General features: G+C 46.5%; 1 protein-coding gene across 1 annotated transcript in view; it reads right to left on the bottom strand.

Moving 5' to 3' along the window:
- Window positions 1-19134, bottom strand: part of GFOD1 (Gfo/Idh/MocA-like oxidoreductase domain containing 1) — a 92228-nt gene extending 73094 nt beyond the window's left edge. The window contains exon 1 of the mRNA XM_073589961.1: window positions 18433-19134. Coding sequence (XP_073446062.1) covers window positions 18433-18685 — 253 coding nt within the window. The 5' untranslated portion in view covers window positions 18686-19134. The remainder of the gene's footprint in view (window positions 1-18432) is intronic.
- Window positions 19135-21920: the final 2786 nt, after the last annotated feature.

The following is a 21920-nucleotide window of genomic DNA, read 5'->3' as shown; positions in this document are numbered from 1 at the left end:
TTGAGAACGGATCCGCTTGTCTGCCTTTTTGGCGGATTTGAACTGATGCAAAAAACTGAAGTGTGAAAGAGGCCTAAGCCTACATCCAGTACATCACACAAACATATTAAAAGACACTTTCCAATAGAAATAGCTTGTGGTGTAATACTGAAGAGGTTGTCCGGTATAGAATGACAAGTCTGCAGCACATATTGCACACCACCCGCAAGAAGCCTCCCAGCAGCGCGGCGGCTCAGGTGGCCGCAGATTTTTCTTCAATAAGAGACATATGATTGACAAACCATTTATTGAGGTCTGGTTGGGTCAGAAGAGCAACAATAGGGCACTACCACAAGAGAAATAAGAGAGGGTAAGGGTGGCGGTGGGGCTCACCTGGGGTAGTTGTGTATTGGTGCTCTTTTCATGGTTAAAAAAACAAACAAATATGACTTGGCTTTCCACCATGAAAGTGATGCCAGTCTGGCACCAAAACATGTCGGTGTAATAAAAGCCTTCATTTTACAGCACTGAGGATCCTTCATTCTCACAAGCGCAGCCCATGTATTACGATATGTCAACAAACTTAAAGGGAAGGTGCCTTCCAAAAAATTGTTTTCAGCAATTGAAAAAATGTGAAGAATTAATGTTTACATTTTCTTAAAAAATATTATTTGTTTTTAATTTTGTTTTGTAAAATATGAAAAATAATTTTAAAAAGTTTGGCATTTCCACTTGTTAACACTAGAGGGAGCAGCTACTGAAATTTGGCACAAAAACCTAGCGTACAACTAGCGTACAACTAGCTCCCATTACTGCCCTGCAGTAATTATGGGCGGAATCTGCTGACATGGGTGTGGTGTCACTCCTCTCCTCCCCTTCTGGGTGTTTGCTAAGGGAAAAGAGAGGATGACATTTAGGCTGAGTTCACACGTGGCGTTTTTTTCGCGTTTTTTAACCGCGCGATTTTGCCGCGAAGACGCGAAAAATAAGCATCCCATGCATTCCTATGGGATTCCGCAATGCTGTACTAATGCTGCGGTTTTTACCGCGGCGGAATCGCTTCTCGGTAAAAAACCCCAGCATGCTCATTAATTTGCGGAATCGCGGCGATCCCGCACCCATAGGAATGCATTGTTCCGCTTGCTTCCCGCATGTGGCTGTGCACACCATGCGGAAAGTAAGCAGAACATTTGCGGATGGTACCCACGGTCCGGAGGAGAGGAGACTGTCCTCCGGGATTTGGGTACCATATCCCTGCAAAAAATAGAATTTAAAAATAAAAAATATTGTTATTCTCACCCTCCGACGTCCCGCGCAGTCTTCCTGCTTCTCTTCACGCTCTTGTTTCCAGTAATCCTTTGCGAAAATGCCCGCGATGGCGTCCGTTCTCGCGGGATCGCGAAGTCTCGCGGTCATTCGCGCGACGTCATCGCGAATGACCGCGAGACGTCGCGATCCCGCGAGAACTGACGTCATCGCGGGCATTTTCGCAAAGGATTACTGGGAACGCCTGCGCGGGACGTCGGAGGGTAAGAATAACACTATTTTTTATTTTTGTTTTACATTCTATCTTTTACTACTGATGCTGCATAGGCGGCCTCAGTAGTAAAAAGTTGGTCACACTTGTCAAACACTATGTTTGACGAGTGTGACCAACCTGTCAATCAGTTCTCCAAGCGATGCTACAGATCGCTTGGAGAACGCTAGCATTTTGCAAGCTAAATACGCTTGCAAAATGCTAGTTTTTCCGCGGGAAAATCGTGGGAATTTAAAATGCGATTTTCCCGCGGACTGGAATTCCGGAATTCTCGCGGTAATTTCCGCGAGAGTTCCGGTACGTGTGAACTTAGCCTTAGGAACACAGTGAGCAGCCATTTTGATGGGGCCTGCAAAGTTACTGACTGTCTTTGCATGTAAATTCTGGATCAGAACAAGCCATCAATCAGCAGAAATGTTTCCTGAATTTCTGTGGAGCAGACAAGAAGATGGGTCATCCATGTGTATAAAACACAGCGCTCTATGTACAATCCCTGGCACCGAACAGGGCGCCCCCCATAGACCAGCACACTCCTCTCCTGAAATACTCTGTGCTGCTGTCACCCTGCTCCTCCACCATATATCTCCCTCTGTGCCCCCCATAGACCAGCACACTGCTCTCCTGAAATACTCTGTGCTGCTGTCACCCTGCTCCTCCCCCATATATCTCCCTCAGTGCCCCCCATACACCAGCACACTGCTCTCCTGAAATACCACCATACATCAGGCCTCTGTCGCCTCGCTTTCACACATGGCCAGGACAGGATCTGAGGTGAGGAATGGGGTCTTCGGTCACCGAGGATGGCAGGCAGCAAGGATTCTGGGAGCAGGGTGACAGCAGCACAGAGTATTTCAGGAGAGCAGTGTACTGGTCTATGGGGGGCACAGAGGGAGATATATGGTGGAGGAGCAGGGTGACAGCAGCACAGAGTATTTCAGGAGAGCAGTGTACTGGTCTATGGGGGGCACAGAGGGAGATATATGGTGGAGGAGCAGGGTGACAGCAGCACAGAGTATTTCAGGAGAGCAGTGTACTGGTCTATGGGGGGCACAGAGGGAGATATATGGTGGAGGAGCAGGGTGACAGCAGCACAGAGTATTTCAGGAGAGCAGTGTACTGGTCTATGGGGGGGCACAGAGGGAGATATATAGTGGAGGAGCAGGGTGACAGCAGCACAGAGTATTTCAGGAGAGCAGTGTACTGGTCTATGGGGGGCACAGAGGGAGATATATGGTGGAGGAGCAGGGTGACAGCAGCACAGAGTATTTCAGGAGAGCAGTATCACACGGGATAGGATTAGATACACGGCTCAGCAGTCAGTATCACACAGGATAGTATTAGATACACGGCTCAGCAGTCAGTATCACACAGGAGAGGATTAGATACACGGCTCAGCAGTCAGTATCACACAGGAGAGGATTAGATACACGGCTCAGCAGTCAGTATCACACAGGAGAGGATTAGATACACGGCTCAGCAGTCAGTTTCACACAGGATAGGAATAGATACAAGGCTCAGCAGTCAGTATCACACAGGATAGGATTAGATACACGGCTCAGCAGTCAGTATCACACAGGATAGGATTAGATACATGGCTCAGCAGTCAGTATCACACTGGAGAGGATTAGATACATGGCTCAGCAGTCAGTATCACACAGGACAGGATTAGATACATGGCTCAGCAGTCAGTATCACACAGGAGAGGATTAGATACACGGCTCAGCAGACAGTATCACTCAGGAGAGGATTAGATACACGGCTCAGCAGTCAGTATCACACTGGAGAGGATTAGATACACGGCTCAGCAGTCAGTATCACACTGGAGAGGATTAGATGTCCAGCAGATTGCCAAGTGTTTTGAAACAGCAGGGAGCAGCTCCTCCTATGTTTTGCAAGAGCAGGGGCAGCAGCTGGTCGGGTGTTTTGGAAAGAGCGGTCTTTAGGAGCTCTCCTGCAGCTGGTATGTGCAGAGAACATCCACAGTACAGCATCCAGGGCTTGCAATAGAGTGTAAATGGAGTTAAAAGGAAAGCACTGGGCTTTAAGGCTATGTGCACATGGTGCGGATTCTCCTGCGTTTCCGCAGCAGTTTTGGCCCTGTGGAAACGCAGCAGTTCCACAGACCAAGTACAGTACAATGAAACCCTATGGGTTTTCAAAAACGCTGTGCTGACGGTGCGGTTTTTTCCGTGTGGTTTTGCTGTGGTTTACAAACCGCAGCATGTCAATTGTTTGGGCGGTTTCCGCAGCGGTTTCACACCTTTAATATAGTAGAGGTGTGAAACCGCAGGGCAAAACCGCAGGCCAAACCGCAGGTCACTTTACCTGCGGTTCCGCGCGGAAAAAAAACGCAGGTGAATCTGCAGCGTGTGCACATAGCCTTATAAGATGGCGCCTGGCCACACTTAAAGCTGTGAATTGAGCTGCCCACAGAGGCGTGCCCAGTTCACAGCTGATGCTGCTGCAATGATACAGATAGGGGTCGGGAGCCGACTGTTGTCTCTTATGCCCAGGGACTGCCGTAAATGAGCATGGAAAGTGTCGTTCAGCAGCCAGAAAGGTAAGATGGCAGCCCCCAGTGGCTGCATTAATACAGTAAAAAAAAAAAAAAACATACACACCACTGAGTCAAGCTTAGGGGACAATATCTTTTTATACTAGTTTTCTTTTTTACATTAAATTATGAAAAAACACGGCACCTTCCCTTTAAGTGCACTGCTATCTGACAGAATTTTTCCTCCAGTCACATGGATTCTAAAGGCCCCGTCTCACATAACAAGATCGTTAGCGAGATCGCTGAAACGTCACAGGTTTTGTTACGCAACAGCGACCTCGCCAGCGATCTCGCTCCATGTGACACATAGCGTCGACCCCCCCCCCCCCCCCCCCCGCTGGATATAGCTGATCGTGCTCGAATGTCCTAGGCCATTTTCTGATCGTCGGTGTCCCGCTGGCCAGCATGCATCACTGTGTTTGACCCGACGAGCGACCTCATTGGGGACGCAGAACTCAGGGACGCAGGCGGGAGTCGTCAGAATAGCTGCTGTGTGACAAGGCACCAACGACCACCGAGGTCGTTATACGGATCGCCGTATTGTTGCTGCGCTGTTGAGTAGATCTGCCTGTTTGACGGCTTACTAGTGATCATGTAGTGACGCACCAGCGATCCTTACCACCAGGTCGTATCGTTGTCGGGATCGCTGGAGCGTCGCTATGTGAAACGGGACCCTAAGGCTCTTATAGTTGTTCTGTCTCTACACAATTAACCTCAGGGTAGTCATTGCTTATTTTATTTCCGCAACAGCCTAAAATATTTGGGGGGGCTTTCAAAAGTTATCCCATAAAAAAAAAAAATCCTTGCATAATATTGATGGGGTTTTAATATCAGACTGTTTGATCTCAGCTCTGCCTAGATCCATATACACAGATATGACGATGCTGAAGTTGGTTTCTTATTCATCCAGTTTCTTATTTGGCAATTTCTTTTTTTCTGTTTTTAGCAGCAGCTACAGAAGTCATAAAACCGGCACAAAAATGGGCATCAAAGTTGGCACTGAAGGGCGTTATTGAAATGTGTATTGGTGGTGTGAGATCAGCGGCCCAAAGTCATTTAACCCCTGAAAAACACCAGTTACTTATAGAAATCATCACAATTTTCCGCCTGCCCACTTGGATGCCAGTTCTGATGCCCAGAACACGTTTGGTCCAGGCTGGAGGGACCTGAATTTGATGTGATCTATGTATCTGCAGTGTGAGATCAGTGGCCCAAAGTCATTTAACCCATTCAATGATGCTCTTCAGTGCCCATTTTGGTGCCGATTTTTGTGCCAGTTCTAGAACTTTTGTAGCTGCTTTTAAGCATTTTCATATCAGGGCACCTCGCTGCATTGTATTTTATTATTGTACTTTTTTTTAAGCCTGTAAAAAACAGGAAAAAAAGAAACTGCCGAATATGAAACCAACTTCAGCCTCGTACAGATATGCCCGTACCTGGCATGTTCTGTGCCCTCCATACATAATGCTTCCGTTTACGGCTTTATTGCTATGACTCAGTGCCATGTGAAAGTATTTTATAACTGCAATTTCTACAGCAAATTTACAGTGCTGGCTGCAGAACGTCTCAACTATTCGGCTTAGGCTAGTTTCACACATGCGTTCTTTAGGTCAGTTGAAATCTGTCAAAATGGCGCAAAACTGATCCGTTAGCGGATTGAAACAAACGGGTGCACCGGAGCGTTATTTTGACGGATCCGGATGAGGCAGAAATGTAAAGAAACCGTGCCTGTAAAAGGGGAGAGAGAGAGATCCGTAAAATGCGGATCCGGCCGGCCAAAAAAACGTTTCATTGTCCGTCCGGGCAAGTCGGCGGACACCAAAATTTTCGCGGATCCGTATAAAATCGGATCCAACGGATGACCATCCGTCAACATCCGCCGGTAATGCAACTCAATGGGGGAAAAAACGGAACCGCCAAGAAAAATGGCGGATCAGTTTTTTTAGCAAAACGGCGGATTTTGACTGATGATGACAGACGGATGTGTGAAACAGGCCTTAGCCATTTCCCCTTTTACAATGTATATAGGGGAACCACATGAGTCCTCCATATAAATAGATGGTTTACATCCCCACAGTACTCTCTATATCACAGATCATCGTGTTTTATAAAACACTAGTAACATTCACCATTAGGTCAATTTTACAGGAAACTTTCCAAAGTAATCATAGGAAGATCTACCTCTTAAAGAAAGAATTTCCTCTGTGCATCAAAGTTCCTGCTTTTCCTCTCTGAATAAAAAACCCCACAAGTGAATACAAATCCTTGGGGAAACCAATAAAGCTAGTGTCATTTGTCTTTTTCAGGTAAAAACCTCATTACGCAGCATTATCAGAAAGGGCAAGATTGACAAATCCAGAAAAGATCTGCTCAAGAGCTGGAATCTGTATCCTATTAGTGTAAGAATAAGGAAAATAAGAAATTATTTTTTGTGGGAGGCAAAAATATATGGAAATAGAAGAAGTGGCCACCAGACAATTCTGATTGGTTTATTGGGGGATCAAACAGAAACGTTTCACAAACGACTACATTCCCATAGCCATAAAGCCCCGAGATCTGCTGATGATGGCTATGAGCAGCTTAACCCCAATGACATTTTATAAGTTATTTACCGTAGTTTGAAATATGCCACACAGCTATACTTAAAGGGAATTTGTTACCAGGTTTTTGCCACCTAATCTGTGAGCAGCGTAATGTAGAGGCGGAAAACCTGATTCTAGCAATGTGTCACTTAGTGGGCTGCTGGCTGTAGTTTTGATAAAATCACTGTTTTATGAGCAGGAGATTATTACTAGAGGACTAGTAAACCTGCTGTCATGTAGTTCTCCATAGTCTCAAGCTTTTTATATCCACCACTGATTGGCAGCTTTCTGTCTATGCACAGTGTACATAGAAAGCGGCCAATCAGTGGTGTGGGCGGGGTTATACAGAGCTCAGCATTCAGAGAACTGCTAAGTTTGCAGCACATAAATCTGTTTTGAATCAAAACTGCAACAAGCACTGAAGTGATACAATCTTGGAATCAGGGTCTCTGCCACCTTCATCTTGACGACAGATTCCCTTTAAAAGCGAAATTCAATTTAAATCATCCACTGACCTGAAGACATATCTAAAGCCAACACTGTAGCCTTCTAAAAAGCAGGAGGTGATCGGTGAAGTTTATAAACCCCAAAACCCCACCGGCATTAGTACTAATGATATAGGGATTGCCGTGCAGGGACCACTTCACGTTGATAACTGTAGGGAGCAGATCAAGGACTGAGTTCTTCTATATAAGAGGCTCTTTGGAATCCAGCATTTTGAGTTTGGCTTTTCAATCGTTCTTAGAAAACAAGTGCACATTGCTATCGATTACGCGAGTAAAGACAAACAACCAGAAAAAAGTAACAGACAAAAGTCAACAGTTCATTCACCTACAGACTAGGAGCTCGGTCACAAGTCACCGTCCCCGTGATGCAATGTGGAAAAGCTGGAAATTCTGGTGACTGAAGACTAGATCTCACACAACCCCGCTACCACAAGCCAAGGCTAAAGCCTGGATTCTCCACATCTATGAAAATAGTCTATACACGGGTGTAATAAAGGGGAAAGGAAAAGGGATGGATCTCACAGAGTGCGCACAACACACAAAAATCACTAAAATATTAGAGTGTCATCTAAACTACAGTACGGTTATGTATACTGGATTTTGCATAACAGAAGGAATATTCGCATTATAAAACACCTAAAGATTCAACAAATTCAAACGTCATTAACCTACAAGTCCATCAGCCCAACACAGCAATGAAATATATCTGAACACAGACTAATTTCGCTTGCACAAAACATTTGGAAGTACCACGCACTTATATTTGTATTACACGTATTCGCGTTTCATTATTAGGTATACTATTTATTTTTTCATATCATGGCAAATTAAAGTTTTGCTTTTCCTTCCTATTCTGGTCACTCAGACTGAATTCATCTTCATCTCTCATAGTGTCTAACAATGAACTGTGTAGATTGTTACATTAATAAGATAGTTGGTGGCGGCCCACCGGAGGATTCTCCTGCCATCCTGTGGGCCAGGCCTGGCCTGGTGTATGTATAAACGACAGTAAGTCCTGCTCCTCCCCTTGTGGAAGGACCAGAGTGATTCCTAATCGCAGTGCGCTTGCGTTGGAAACCTAGTGCTGATATGATGACGCTCTCCCTTATGACACGTCTTGGGGATCGAGTCACCACGTCAATGGACGCCAGGGGTGTCTGACAGCTGCTTATTCCGTTTTCCCTATTGAGGACACATGCATACTCTCCAGCATGGAGCGTACATGTGTAAGGGGAGCCAGATGAAGGTGTATGGCCACCTACTGCCCATATAGTATATGTACTATGGGTGCCATAAAACAATAAATCAGCAGGAATAAGCTCAGTCCTGCTTGTAAAGGTAGACACCGCCATAATATGTATATAGAGCTGCAGCACAGTTTTCCTACACAGATGGCACAGCCCTGGGAGTGGGATACCACAGCAGAAAAAAGTGTAGCACTACACCTAACATGACATAAGCCCATGTATTGTTCAATTTTAAGACATGTTAATCCCCTTAAGTGAGATGACCTACTGTGACAAGTAATCAAAATGGTGCGTTAATTAGCAAGTTAAACTTTGCTACCTCTGTATTATAGAATCGATGTATATATCTCCATCTTTCCAGGCTCATTACTTGTTCAGTCTGCAAATAATCTTGTAAGCTGAAAGCAGATCTGTCACCATATTCCACAATGCAAACTGTATATACACTGTTAATTTCATCTCCAATGCCTGATGAAGCTGATGTACTTACTTTGAAAATCTATTTCAGAAAGGCCGTATAATCTCTTTGTGAGTTTTCTCTCTTGATATTAAAATCCGCATTTTATGTCCAGCTAAAACATGATAGAGCTCATGAGTCCAGGTGTAGTCAGTCTCCATCCTCCCATCTTGACTGATACCTGCAGCTTGTACTGAGCAGTGTGAGATTTCAGCCACAGCAGGGAGGTGGGACACTGAGGAGTTGACAATCAAAATAGGCAGAAATGGAGATTATGCTTTCAATAAGGATTATAATACAGACACATGGATTGTTCAAAGTACAGTAATTACATCTGCCTCATCAGGCCTAAGAGATCAATTTAATATTATATGCGGTAAACTGAAGTTGTGACATGGTAAACTGAGGGCATATATTGAAATATAATATGAAAGAAAATTCCACCAATGTTCAGCAGTCACATTTTTGTCGGAGGTTGTATTCTGCTGAAGATCACACACATGCATTACCTTCTAAATGTCCAATAATTGTACAGATATGAATAATTAATTAATAAAATGGACAGTAATATTGGGCACCGCTACCTTTATTCCAGTGGCAGATGTCGTACCATAGTTAAAGGGTAGCGCTGGATTAGTAAAAAATTTAAAATCATCATGTCTTGTCACATTAATGACATATTGTATATAAAAAGGGCCCTGATGGATGTTTCTATTAAAGTGGTCAGCCTATTAATGACAGATGGCATGCTGATCGTGGAGGGTTTCGCTGGGATTCCTCACAATCCGCCATTATACACAAGAGGACACATTGGCAAGCATTGATGTCCCTGCAAGTATCTGACATTATTCAAGGAAATACAATATACTCCTACAGCACATCACATTGTACAGAAGAGTTACACGCTGTCAGTGCAGTCACAATTCAACTATACATCCTGCGGATTCATTACCACATCTAACGCATGATGAACTATAGCTTTTCTCCCTTATCAGCATGTGTCATGATCATACAAGGTTTATTATACCAGAAATAAAGCCGCCATAAGACTTCCACACCAACTATACACTTTCCTATACAATGTCTGATTTTAAAGATCATCATTTTGACATGTCTCTTAAAATTAGAGCAAGCAATGGCGTCAGTCAGTTGCATTTTGGATCTGTAATATGACGAGTTCAGCACAGCGACATGACTTGTGTTATCAATACACCTTGACACATAGAACCAAGATTAATTGATTTTTCAGAAAAAAAGTTAAGTATGTAAACAGTCTTGAAAAAAATCTCACTGGGCAAGATGTGCACTGAAGCATTACAATGAAACACTGCAAAGTGCCCTGGATGAAACTGCACCTCCTATACATAGAACAAGTCGGCACACATGGCGACAACCCTGGCACATGCTGCAAACAGGTTTCCTACAGCGGTGCTCCTGGTGCGCCGAACGTCTGTGGAGAAAATCCAATCTACCCAAAGATTTCATCCATTATAAGTTTATGCCCTTCACCTCTCCAAACAAACCAATTTCAACACCCTCATCACCTCACTATCCATTAACTCGACACGTCTCTTTGACACTTTTCATTCCCTACTCAACCCAAGAGTGCAGACCCCAACCACGGATCTCCGCGCTGACGATCTGGCCAATTATTTCAAAGAAAAAAATTGACCATATCCAATCTCCCAATCCCCTCATACCATGCACTGTCCTCCCTCCCCCACTGCATCTAGCTCACTCTCTGACTTTGAACCAGTCACAGAAGAAGTTAGCAGGCTCCTTGCATCTTCTCGCCCAACCTCTTGCACCAGTGACCCCATTTCGTCAAATCTCCTCCAGTCCCTTTCCCCTGCTGTCACCATTCACCTAACAAAAATATTCAACCTCTCTCTCTCTTCCGGTATCTTTCCCTCCTCATTTAAGCATGCCATCATACATTCATTACTTAAAAAACCATCCCTCGACCAAAACTGTGCCGCTAACTATAGACCTGTCTCTAATCTTCCCTTCATCTCTAAACTTCTCGAACGCCTGTCCACACTTTTTTTTCTCTGCTGTCTCTCAGATAACTCTCTTCACCCTCTCCAATCCGGTTTCCGCTCTTTACACTCTACTGAAACTGCCCTCACTAAAGTCTCTAATGATCTACTAACAGCTAAATCTAATGGTCACTACTCCATGTTATTTCTCTTGGATCTTTCTGCAGCATTCGACACTGTGGATCATCATCTCCTCCTCACTAAGCTCCGCTCCATCGGCCTCAAGGACACCATTCTCTCCCTATCTCTCTGAGCGCTCCTTCACTGTATCTTTTGCTGGTTCCTCCTCCTCTCATCTTCCCCTTACTGTTTGGGTTCCTCAAGGATCAGTCCTAGGATCAGTCCCCCTTCTCTTCTCCTTGTATACTGCCCCTATTGGACAAATAATCAGTAGATTTGGTTTCCAGTACCATCTCTATGCCGATGACACCCAATTATACACTTCTTCTCCTGATATCACCCCTGCCTTTTTAGAAAACACCAGTGATTGTTTTACCGCTGTCTCCAACATCATGTCCTCCCTCTATCTGAAACTGAACCTGTCAAAAACTGAACTCCTCGTGTTTTCTCTTCTACTAATGCACCTATGCCCGACATTCCCATTTCCGTGTGTGGTTCCACCATTACTCCCCAGCAACATGCCCGCTGTCTTGGGGTTATACCTGAGTCCGGGCTTTCATTCACCCCCCACATCTGATCACTGGTTCGCTCTTGTTATCTGCACCTCAAAAACATTTCGACCTTTTCTTACTTTCAACTCTGCAAAAACTCTCACTGTTTCTCTTATTCATTTTCGTCTGGACTATTGTAACTCTCTACTAATGGGTCTCCCTCTTACCAAACTCCCCCCTCTCCAATCTGTCTTGAATGCTGCAGCTAGGATCATATTCTTCACCAGTTGTTATATCGATGCCTCTACCTTGTGCCAGTCATTACACTGGTTACCCATCCACTCCAGAATCCCGTACAAACTTATTACCTTCACCCACAAAGCACCCCATGGCTCAGCACCATCCTACATCTCCTCCCTCGTCTCGGTCTACCACCCTACCCTTGCCCTCCGTTCTGCTAATGACCTGAGGTTAACATCCTCAATAATCGGAATCTCCCACTCCCGTCTCCAAGACTTTTCACATGCTGCATCAATTCTTTGGAATGCACTACCCAAGCTAGTATGATTAATCCCCAATCCCCACAGTTTTAAGCAAGCCCTAAAAATGCATTTGTTCAGACTGGCCTGCCGCCTCAACGCATTGACCTAACTATCCCCGTGTTGCCATTCAAAATTTTTTACCATAACCAGGTTCCTCGCATCATGTTCTCACATGCTTTATGCATTTAATAGCCCTCTGTGTCTGTACTGTTACATATTTAGACTGTTAACTGGTTCATGCAGCAACAGGAACACCCGATTCTTACACTATGGCTGGTCCGAACAACAAAAGCAATTGTTAACAACCACCTTGCGTGTCTCCCCTTTTCCTCACAGATTTTAAGCTTGCGAGCAGGGCCCTCATTCCTCTTGGTATCTGTTTGGATCTATCTTTTTATTGTTATGCTGTAATGTCTATTGTCTGTACAAGTCCCCTCTATAATGTAAAGTGCTGCGGAATATGTTGGCGCTATAGAAATAAAATTATTATTATTATATGGGACCAATGGAAGCATACAGAGCATCCTTACTGCATGCCAGGGCTTCCCAATCTAGACCTGCATGGCATCACATTGGTGAAGATTAGAGGACTGAATAATACGAGTGATGACTTTATGTCTCAGTGCAGTGTCTCAGGAAAACAACCTTTTCTACCACCACTAATACTATCACTACTACCACCACCACTGCTACTACTACTACCACTAATACTACTACCATCAATAGTACTATCACTACTACTACCATCACTGCTGCTACTACTACTACCATCAATAGTACTATCACTAGTACTACCACCACTGCTACTACTACTAGTACTACCACTAATACTACTACCATCACTAGTACTACCACTAATACTACTACCAACACTAGTATTACCACTAATACTACTATCATCACTAGTACTACCACTAATACTACTACCATCACTAGTACTACCACTAATACTACTACCATCCCTACTACTAACACTGATACCACCAATAGTACTACCACTAATACTACTACCATCACCACTACTACTGCTACCACCACCACTATTACTACCACCAATACTACTACCACCACTACTATTACCACTAGCACTATCACCAATACTACTACCACTACTATTACCACTAGCACTACCACACCACCACCATTCCTTCTACTACTGCAAGAGAATATTTATTTGGGATGATTTTGATAGAATATTTTGCCATAGTGAATAGTGGGCTGCACAACACAAGTGTTACATGTAACATAGAAATGATAACTAAGATTCTTAACAAATAAGAGATCATTGCTACAATACAAACTCTGCTCGGAATAGCATACAATGAAGTGTAACGTGTGCTAATGTATGATCTGCTGATACGTGGTAGATTTACATTACTGGCATTCATAAAGAGATTCTTAACTACTCGAATAACGAGATTCCTCCATGTAGCGCTCACACAGTGCAGTAAGTGCCATATTTGGTCAAAATACTGAAATAACCAGACATTTATATCTGGGCTAAACGTTAGTCATATACATTATTACGTTAGGGCCCTTTCACACAGCAATTATTCTTACAGTGGCCTCATCAGGGCTTACGTCCAAACCCCTTCCTCCCAGGATTCGAGCACATGCGCCAAGGGGCCACTGACTATAATGATGCAGATGGAGTCACCATCACCATTTTCAGCCGTATACGCCTATTAGAGGTGGACAGCTAAACGTAGACTACTATAGTATACGGCTGAAAATGATGATGGTGACTTTGTCTGCATCATTATTACAGTGAATGGCCCACGTCAGAGCATATGCGCAAATCTCATTTTGTAGGGGTTTCGGCCATAAGCCCCAATAGGGCCACTGAACATAGGAAAAATCGCTATGTGAAAGGGCCCTCGCCTGAACATGCCAATTTTGGCAGAATCGACTAATCACGTAATTTGTTTGACCAACACTTCTTGGGCAGATTACGTTGGTTACAAGGACAGAGAATCTGGCAGCGGCATGTCCTCCTCCCCCATCGGGATCACATGAACGCTTGGCCAAATACTTGTCTATAGGGCAGATGGAAGGAAACGCTTTTGGCCAAACAAGCATTCAGCCGACAACTATTGAAGGTGCATCGCCACCTATTTTCAGGATTTTATATTCTTGTATTGAGGAATGGTGCTGTCAGTGGGGCTGTCTGGGAGATTGACAATGATGGCCTATTCTCACCATCGGTCATCAGTATCAGATCAGTGGGAGACCAACACCCAACCCCAGGACTGATCAGCTGTCTGCAGCTCCAGCACAGTGTAGGGCCAACATACCTCAGCTCCATACTCCCTGTAGTGGCTCTTCTCAGCTGCTGCAGCTCAATTCCCATTGACTTTAAGGGAGCTAAGTTCCACTACCCAAGATTAACCGCTAGAGCTCCAGAGATCTCCAGCCACTGAAGGAATTTCTACCAGCTGAATTTAGGGGGGTGGCAGGTAGTGAACACGCACTGATCTGATATTGATGACCTATCTGAAGTAAAGGTCATAAACTGCAAAGTCCTGGAAAACGCTTTCCCAGAGCACAGACTGGCATAGGTCCATGCTGTGTGATGCCTATGACTGGGCACCGTCCTGCAGCCAGGGACGGATGTAATAATGAAGAACAATTCGCGGCACAGACTCGGGCATTGTAAAAAATGATTATACTACAAAGTCTGTACTCCATTGTCTTGTGAAGCTGAAGGTATGCAGAAAGCATTCTCTGACTCTGTTCCTCACAATGACCACTGGATTGATTTTCATTGTAACCTGGGAAAACCAAGATCCGCGGACAGAAAAGTACAGAGGTTTTCTATTTCACTAAAATCGGGGATTCCAATGTTGGCTTCGTGTCATAGGTGTGCACAGGAATGAGGGTCTTTTGCTTCACTTCATATTACTAGAGGCCCAAATACAGATATGACGTTCATTCTAATCTGCATATTGGACCCCATGCATGTGTGAACAGCTGTCATGCAAATAGTTTCCTATGTAAAAACATGAGCTGTATGACACGAGGTGCCGAGAGCCCCGACACGGATCACTTCCCCTTATTTACAAATAGACGAGGGTTATATACCCATCCATAGCTGTAGGACACGAGGTGCTGAGAGCGCCCGACACGGACTGATCCCCCTTATTTACAAATACACAATGGTTATATACACATTTATCCATAGCTGTGTGACACGAGGTGCCGAGAGCCCCCTACATGGACAGCTCCCCCTTATTTACAAATACACAATGGTTATATACACATCCATCCATAGCTGTGTGACACGAGGTGCCGAGAGCCCCAGACACGGACCGCTCCCCCTTGTATACAAATACACTAGGGTTATATACACATCCATAGCTGTAGGACACGAGGTGCTGAGAGCCCCAGACACGGACCGCTCCCCCTTGTTTACAAATACACGAGGGTTATATACACATCCATAGCTGTAAGACACGAGGTGCCGAGAGCCCCAGACACGGACGGCTCCCCCTTATTTACAAATGCACAATGGTTCCATACACATCCACCCATAGCTGTAGGACACGAGGTGCCGAGAGCCCCTGACATGGACCGATCCCCCTTATTTACAAATACACAATGGTTACATACACATCCATAGCTGTAGGACACGAGGTGCCGATAGCCCCAGACACGGACGGATCCCCCCTATTTACAAATACACGAGGGTTACAGTATATACACATCCATAGCTGTAAGACACGAGGTGCCGAGAGCCCCAGACACGGACCGCTCCCCCTTATTTACAAATACACAATGGTTCCATACACATCCATCCACAGCTGTAGGACACGAGGTGCCGAGAGCCCCTGACATGGACCGATCCCCCTTGTTCACAAATACACAAGGGTTACATACACATCCATCCATAGCTGTAGGACACGAGGTGCTGAGAGCCCCCGACACGGACTGATCCCCCTTATTTACAAATACACAATGGTTACATACACATCCATCCATAGCTGTAGGACACGAGGTGCTGAGAGCCCCCGACACGGACTGATCCCCCTTGTTCACAAATACACAAGGGTTACATACACATCCATCCATAGCTGTAGGACACGAGGTGCTGAGAGCCCCCGACACGGACTGAACCCCTTATTTACAAATACACAATGGTTACATACACATCCATAGCTGTAAGAAACGAGGTGCCGAGAGCCCCAGACACAGACCGCTCCCCCTTATTTACAAATACACAAGGGTTATATACACATCCATAGCTGTAGGACACGAGGTGCCGAGAGCCCCTGACACGGACCGTTCCCCCTTATTTACAAATACATGAGGGTTATATACACATCCATAGCTGTAGGACACGAGGTGCCGAGAGCCCCCTACATGGACAGCTCCCCCTTATTTACAAATACACGAGGGTTATATACACATCCATAGCTGTAGGACACGAGGTGCCGAGAGCCCCAGACCGCTCCCCCTTATTTACAAATACACGAGGGTTATATACACATCCATAGCTGTAGGACACGAGGTGCTGAGAGCCCCCGACACGGACGGATCCCCCTTATTTACAAATACACGAGGGTTATATACACATCCATAGCTGTAGGACACGAGGTGCCGAGAGCCCCAGACACGGACCGCTCCCCCTTATTTACAAATACACGAGGGTTATATACACATCCATAGCTGTAGGACACGAGGTGCTGAGAGCCCCCGACACGGACGGATCACCCTTATTTACAAATACACGAGGGTTATATACACATCCATAGCTGTAAGACACGAGGTGCCGAGAGCCCCAGACACGGACCGCTCCCCCTTATTTACAAATACACAATGGTTCCATACACATCCACCCATAGCTGTAGGACACGAGGTGCCGAGAGCCCCAGACACGGACCGATCCCCCTTATTTACAAATACACAATGGTTACATACACATCCATAGCTGTAGGACACGAGGTGCTGAGAGCCCCAGACACGGACGGATCCCCCCTATTTACAAATACACAATGGTTATATACACATCCATAGCTGTAAGACACGAGGTGCCGAGAGCCCCAGACACGGACCGCTCCCCCTTATTTACAAATACACAATGGTTCCATACACATCCATCCATAGCTGTAGGACACGAGGTGCCGAGAGCCCCTGACATGGACCGATCCCCCTTATTTACAAATACACAATGGTTACATACACATCCATCCATAGCTGTAGGACACGAGGTGCTGAGAGCCCCCAACACGGACTGATCCCCCTTATTTACAAATACACAATGGTTACATACACATCCATAGCTGTAAGACACGAGGTGCCGAGAGCCCCCAACACGGACTGATCCCCCTTATTTACAAATACACAATGGTTACATACACATCCATAGCTGTAAGAAACGAGATGCCGAGAGTCCCAGACACGGACCGCTCCCCCTTATTTACAAATACACAAGGGTTATATACACATCCATAGCTGTAGGACATGAGGTGCCGAGAGCCCCTGACACGGACCGTTCCCCCTTATTTACAAATACACGAGGGTTATATACACATCCATAGCTGTAGGACACGACGTGCCGAGAGCCCCAGACACGGACCGCTCCCCCTTATTTACAAATACATGAGGGTTATATACACATCCATAGCTGTAGGACACGAGGTGCTGAGAGCCCCTGACACGGACCGCTCCCCCTTATTTACAAATACATGAGGGTTACAAATACATCCATAGCTGTAGGACTCGAGGTGCTGAGAGCCCCTGACACGGACCGTTCCCCCTTATTTACAAATACACGAGGGTTATATACACATCTATCCATAGCTGTGTGACACGACGTGCCGAGAGCCTCTGACATCGACCGATCCCCCTGATTTACAAATACACGAGGGTATTACACATCCATCCATAGCTGTAGGACACGAGGTGCCGAGAGCCCCAGACACGGACCAATCCCCCTTATTTACAAATACACAATGGTTATATACACATCCATAGCTGTAGGACACGAGGTGCTGAGAGCCCCCGACACGGACTGATCCCCCTTATTTACAAATACACAATGGTTCCATACACATCCATCCATAGCTGTAGGACACGAGGTGCTGAGAGCCCCCGACACGGACGGATCCCCCTTATTTACAAATACGCTAGGGTTCCATACACATCCGTAGCTGTACTGTTGTGGTCAGATACCAGCTCCTTACACTCCACACCATGCCCATTCCCTGCCATGTGACAGGTGTCACCCCTACACCTGCCAGGAACTATACACCACCCTGAATGTTAGCACTGCAGCCCTCTGGTGGCTTTTCCTTCCCTCTTAAGATGCTGGCAGTGATGCCAGGCTGATGGAGGCATTAATAACACACTGACAGAAGGCTGGGCATGGGCGCCACTCACCTAGGGTCTTGACTGCGATCTGCTTGGTGAGAGGAGGCGGCAGGTTGATGAGCACCAGGTCCACGTCCTGGTGCAGTAACACGTCGTCGATGCGGCTGGTGTAGTAGGGCACAGTCATCTCCTTGGCGAGCTCCTCGGCCTCCTCCTGCGTCCTGCCCCACAGAGCCTTCACAGAAAACCCCTCGTCTTTCAGCAGAGGGATGATCACCCTGGACGTCAGGCTGGTGCCAAACACCCCGACCCCGGGCAGCATGGCGCCCACACACTGCAGGTTACAGGCGCAGGATGCCCGCTCCTGGGGGAGCAGGGATGCCTACTGGGTGCCCTGCTCTCCGCTCAGGCTGCAGGGGCCGCGCGCTCTCCCTCATGTCCTGCTCGTGCCAGGAGCCTGCTGCCAGCCAGCGGGGAGCAGCCTGCGGGCAGTGCTCGGGACACACACCATCCCGGGCTGCCTCCTGCCATGGTCGCAGGCTTCTCCTCTTCATTGCTGTGCCGCGGCAGGGAGTGGGCGGGGCAGCTGCTGTCACCTACGGCCTGGGCTCTCCTGCAACGCCCTCTCCTGGGCGACACCAGCAGCCAGTGCCTCAGGGCTCCCGGGGGCTTCACTGCAGCCCATTAGTGACGGGCAGTCCGGCTCTTTTTGGTGATCTGGATCACTCGGCTCCGCTCACCAAAAAGAGCCGGCTCTTCTTGCAAAAAGCGCTCCTTTCCCCACTGTTATCACTCCAGCCTCTTCACTATAAAGCCTGGGCCTCATTATACAGCTGTGCAGGGGTTAGTGAAGGCTTTTTAGCCATTTTCTCAGAGTGTAAGCTCCTGGGAACAGGCCCTCACTCCTGTCCGTATTGCTGTTTTGTGTTATCCTCTAATATCTGATATTAATTGTCCATGTGTTCTACATTAGTCAGTGCTGTGACATCTGCCGGCACTGTTCTAAGGGTATGTGCACACGCTGCAGATCCACAAGTGATTTACAGTACAATGTTATTCTATGGGGAAAAAAACCGCTGTGTACATGCTGCGGAAAAATCCAAGCGGAAACGCAGCAGTTTATTTTCCGCAGCATGTCAATACTTTGTGCGGAATCCACAGCGTTTTTACACCTATTCCATTATAGGAATCCGCACAAAATCCACAATAAATCTGCATAAAAACCGCACGGATTTAGACCTGCGGATTCTGCCAAGAGATGCAGATTCCGCACAGAAAATTCCACACAGCAATCCGCAACATGTGCACATACCCTTATACAGTAAATCCTTGGAGACATTCCAGGTTCTTACAGAGTAACTCTGATATCTGCACCATACATGGCACCCCTTACCTACCAATCCTGGTATGCATGGTCCCCTCACCCCCAATCCTGGTATGCGTGGTCCCCTCACCCCCCTATCCTGGTCTGCGTGGTCACCTCACCCCCCTATCCTGGTCTGCGTGGTCACCTCACCCCCCTATCCTGGTATGCATGGTCCTCTCACCCCCAATCCTGGTATGCGTGGTCCCCTCACCCCCAATCCTAGTATGCATGGTCCTCTCACCCCCCTATCCTGGTCTGCGTGGTCACCTCACCCCCCTATCCTGGTATGCATGGTCCTCTCACCCCCAATCCTGGTATGCGTGGTCCCCTCACCCCCAATCCTGGTATGCATGGTCCTCTCACCCCCCTATCCTGGTCTGCGTGGTCATCTCACCCCCCTATCCTGGTATGCATGGTCCTCTCACCCCCAATCCTGGTATGCGTGGTCCCCTCACCCCCAATCCTAGTATGCATGGTCACCTCACCCCCAATCCTGGTCTGCGTGGTCACCTCACCCCCCTATCCTGGTATGCATGGTCCTCTCACCCCCCTATCCTGGAATGCATGGTCCCCCCTCATCCCTGTCGTAGGATGTATGGTCCCCTCATCCCCAATCCTGGTATGCATGGTACCCCTCACCCCCCTATCCTGGTATGCGTGGTCACCTCACCCCCAATCCTGGTATGCATGGTCCTCTCACCCCCCTATCCTGGTATGCATGGCCCCGTCATCCCTATAATGGTATGCATGGCCCTCTCATCCCTGTTCTGGTATACAGTGGGGCAAAAAAGCATTTAGTCAGTCAGCAATAGTGCAAGTTCCACCACTTAAAAAGATGAGAGGCGTCTGTAATTTACATCATAGGTAGACCTCAACTATGGGAGACAAACTGAGAAAAAAAATCCAGAAAATCACATTGTCTGTTTTTTTTTCATTTTATTTGCATATTATGGTGGAAAATAAGTATTTGGTCAGAAACAAAATTTCATCTCAATACTTTGTGATATATCCTTTGTTGCCAATGACAGAGGTCAAACGTTTTCTGTAAGTCTTCACAAGGTTGCCACACACTGTTGTTGGTATGTTGGCCCATTCCTCCATGCAGATCTCCTCTAGAGCAGTGATGTTTTTGGCTTTTCGCTTGGCAACACGGTCTTTCAACTCCCTCCAAAGGTTTTCTATAGGGTTGAGATCTGGAGACTGGCTAGGCCACTCCAGGACCTTGAAATGCTTCTTACGAAGCCACTCCTTCGTTGCCCTGGCGGTGTGCTTTGGATCATTGTCATGTTGAAAGACCCAGCCACGTTTCATCTTCAATGCCCTTGCTGATGGAAGGAGGTTTGCACTCAAAATCTCACGATACATGGCCCCATTCATTCTTTCATGTACCCGGATCAGTCGTCCTGGCCCCTTTGCAGAGAAACAGCCCCAAAGCATGATGTTTCCACCACCATGCTTTACAGTAGGTATGGTGTTTGATGGATGCAACTCAGTATTTTTTTTCCTCCAAACACGACAAGTTGTGTTTCTACCAAACAGTTCCAGTTTGGTTTCATCAGACCATAGGACATTCTCCCAAAACTCCTCTGGATCATCCAAATGCTCTCTAGCAAACTTCAGACGGGCCCGGACATGTACAGGCTTAAGCAGTGGGACACGTCTGGCACTGCAGGATCTGAGTCCATGGTGGCGTAGTGTGTTACTTATGGTAGGCCTTGTTACATTGGTCCCAGCTCTCTGCAGTTCATTCACTAGGTCCCCCCGCGTGGTTCTGGGATTTTTGCTCACCGTTCTTGTGATCATTCTGACCCCACGGGGTGGGATTTTGCGTGGAGCACCAGATCGAGGGAGATTATCAGTGGTCTTGTATGTCTTCCATTTTCTAATTATTGCTCCCACAGTTGATTTCTTCACTCCAAGCTGGTTGGCTATTGCAGATTCAGTCTTCCCAGCCTGGTGCAGGGCTACAATTTTGTTTCTGGTGTCCTTTGACAGCTCTTTGGTCTTCACCATAGTGGAGTTTGGAGTCAGACTGTTTGAGGGTGTGCACAGGTGTCTTTTTATACTGATAACAAGTTTAAACAGGTGCCATTACTACAGGTAATGAGTGGAGGAAAGAGGAGACTCTTAAAGAAGAAGTTACAGGTCTGTGAGAGCCAGAAATCTTGATTGCTTGTTTCTGACCAAATAC

Source organism: Dendrobates tinctorius, unplaced genomic scaffold (genome assembly GCF_039654945.1).
Source record: "Dendrobates tinctorius isolate UK_male_01 unplaced genomic scaffold, ASM3965494v1 ptg000115l, whole genome shotgun sequence".
NCBI lineage: Eukaryota > Metazoa > Chordata > Amphibia > Anura > Dendrobatidae > Dendrobates > Dendrobates tinctorius.
This window is presented reverse-complemented; position numbering and strand designations above follow the sequence as displayed.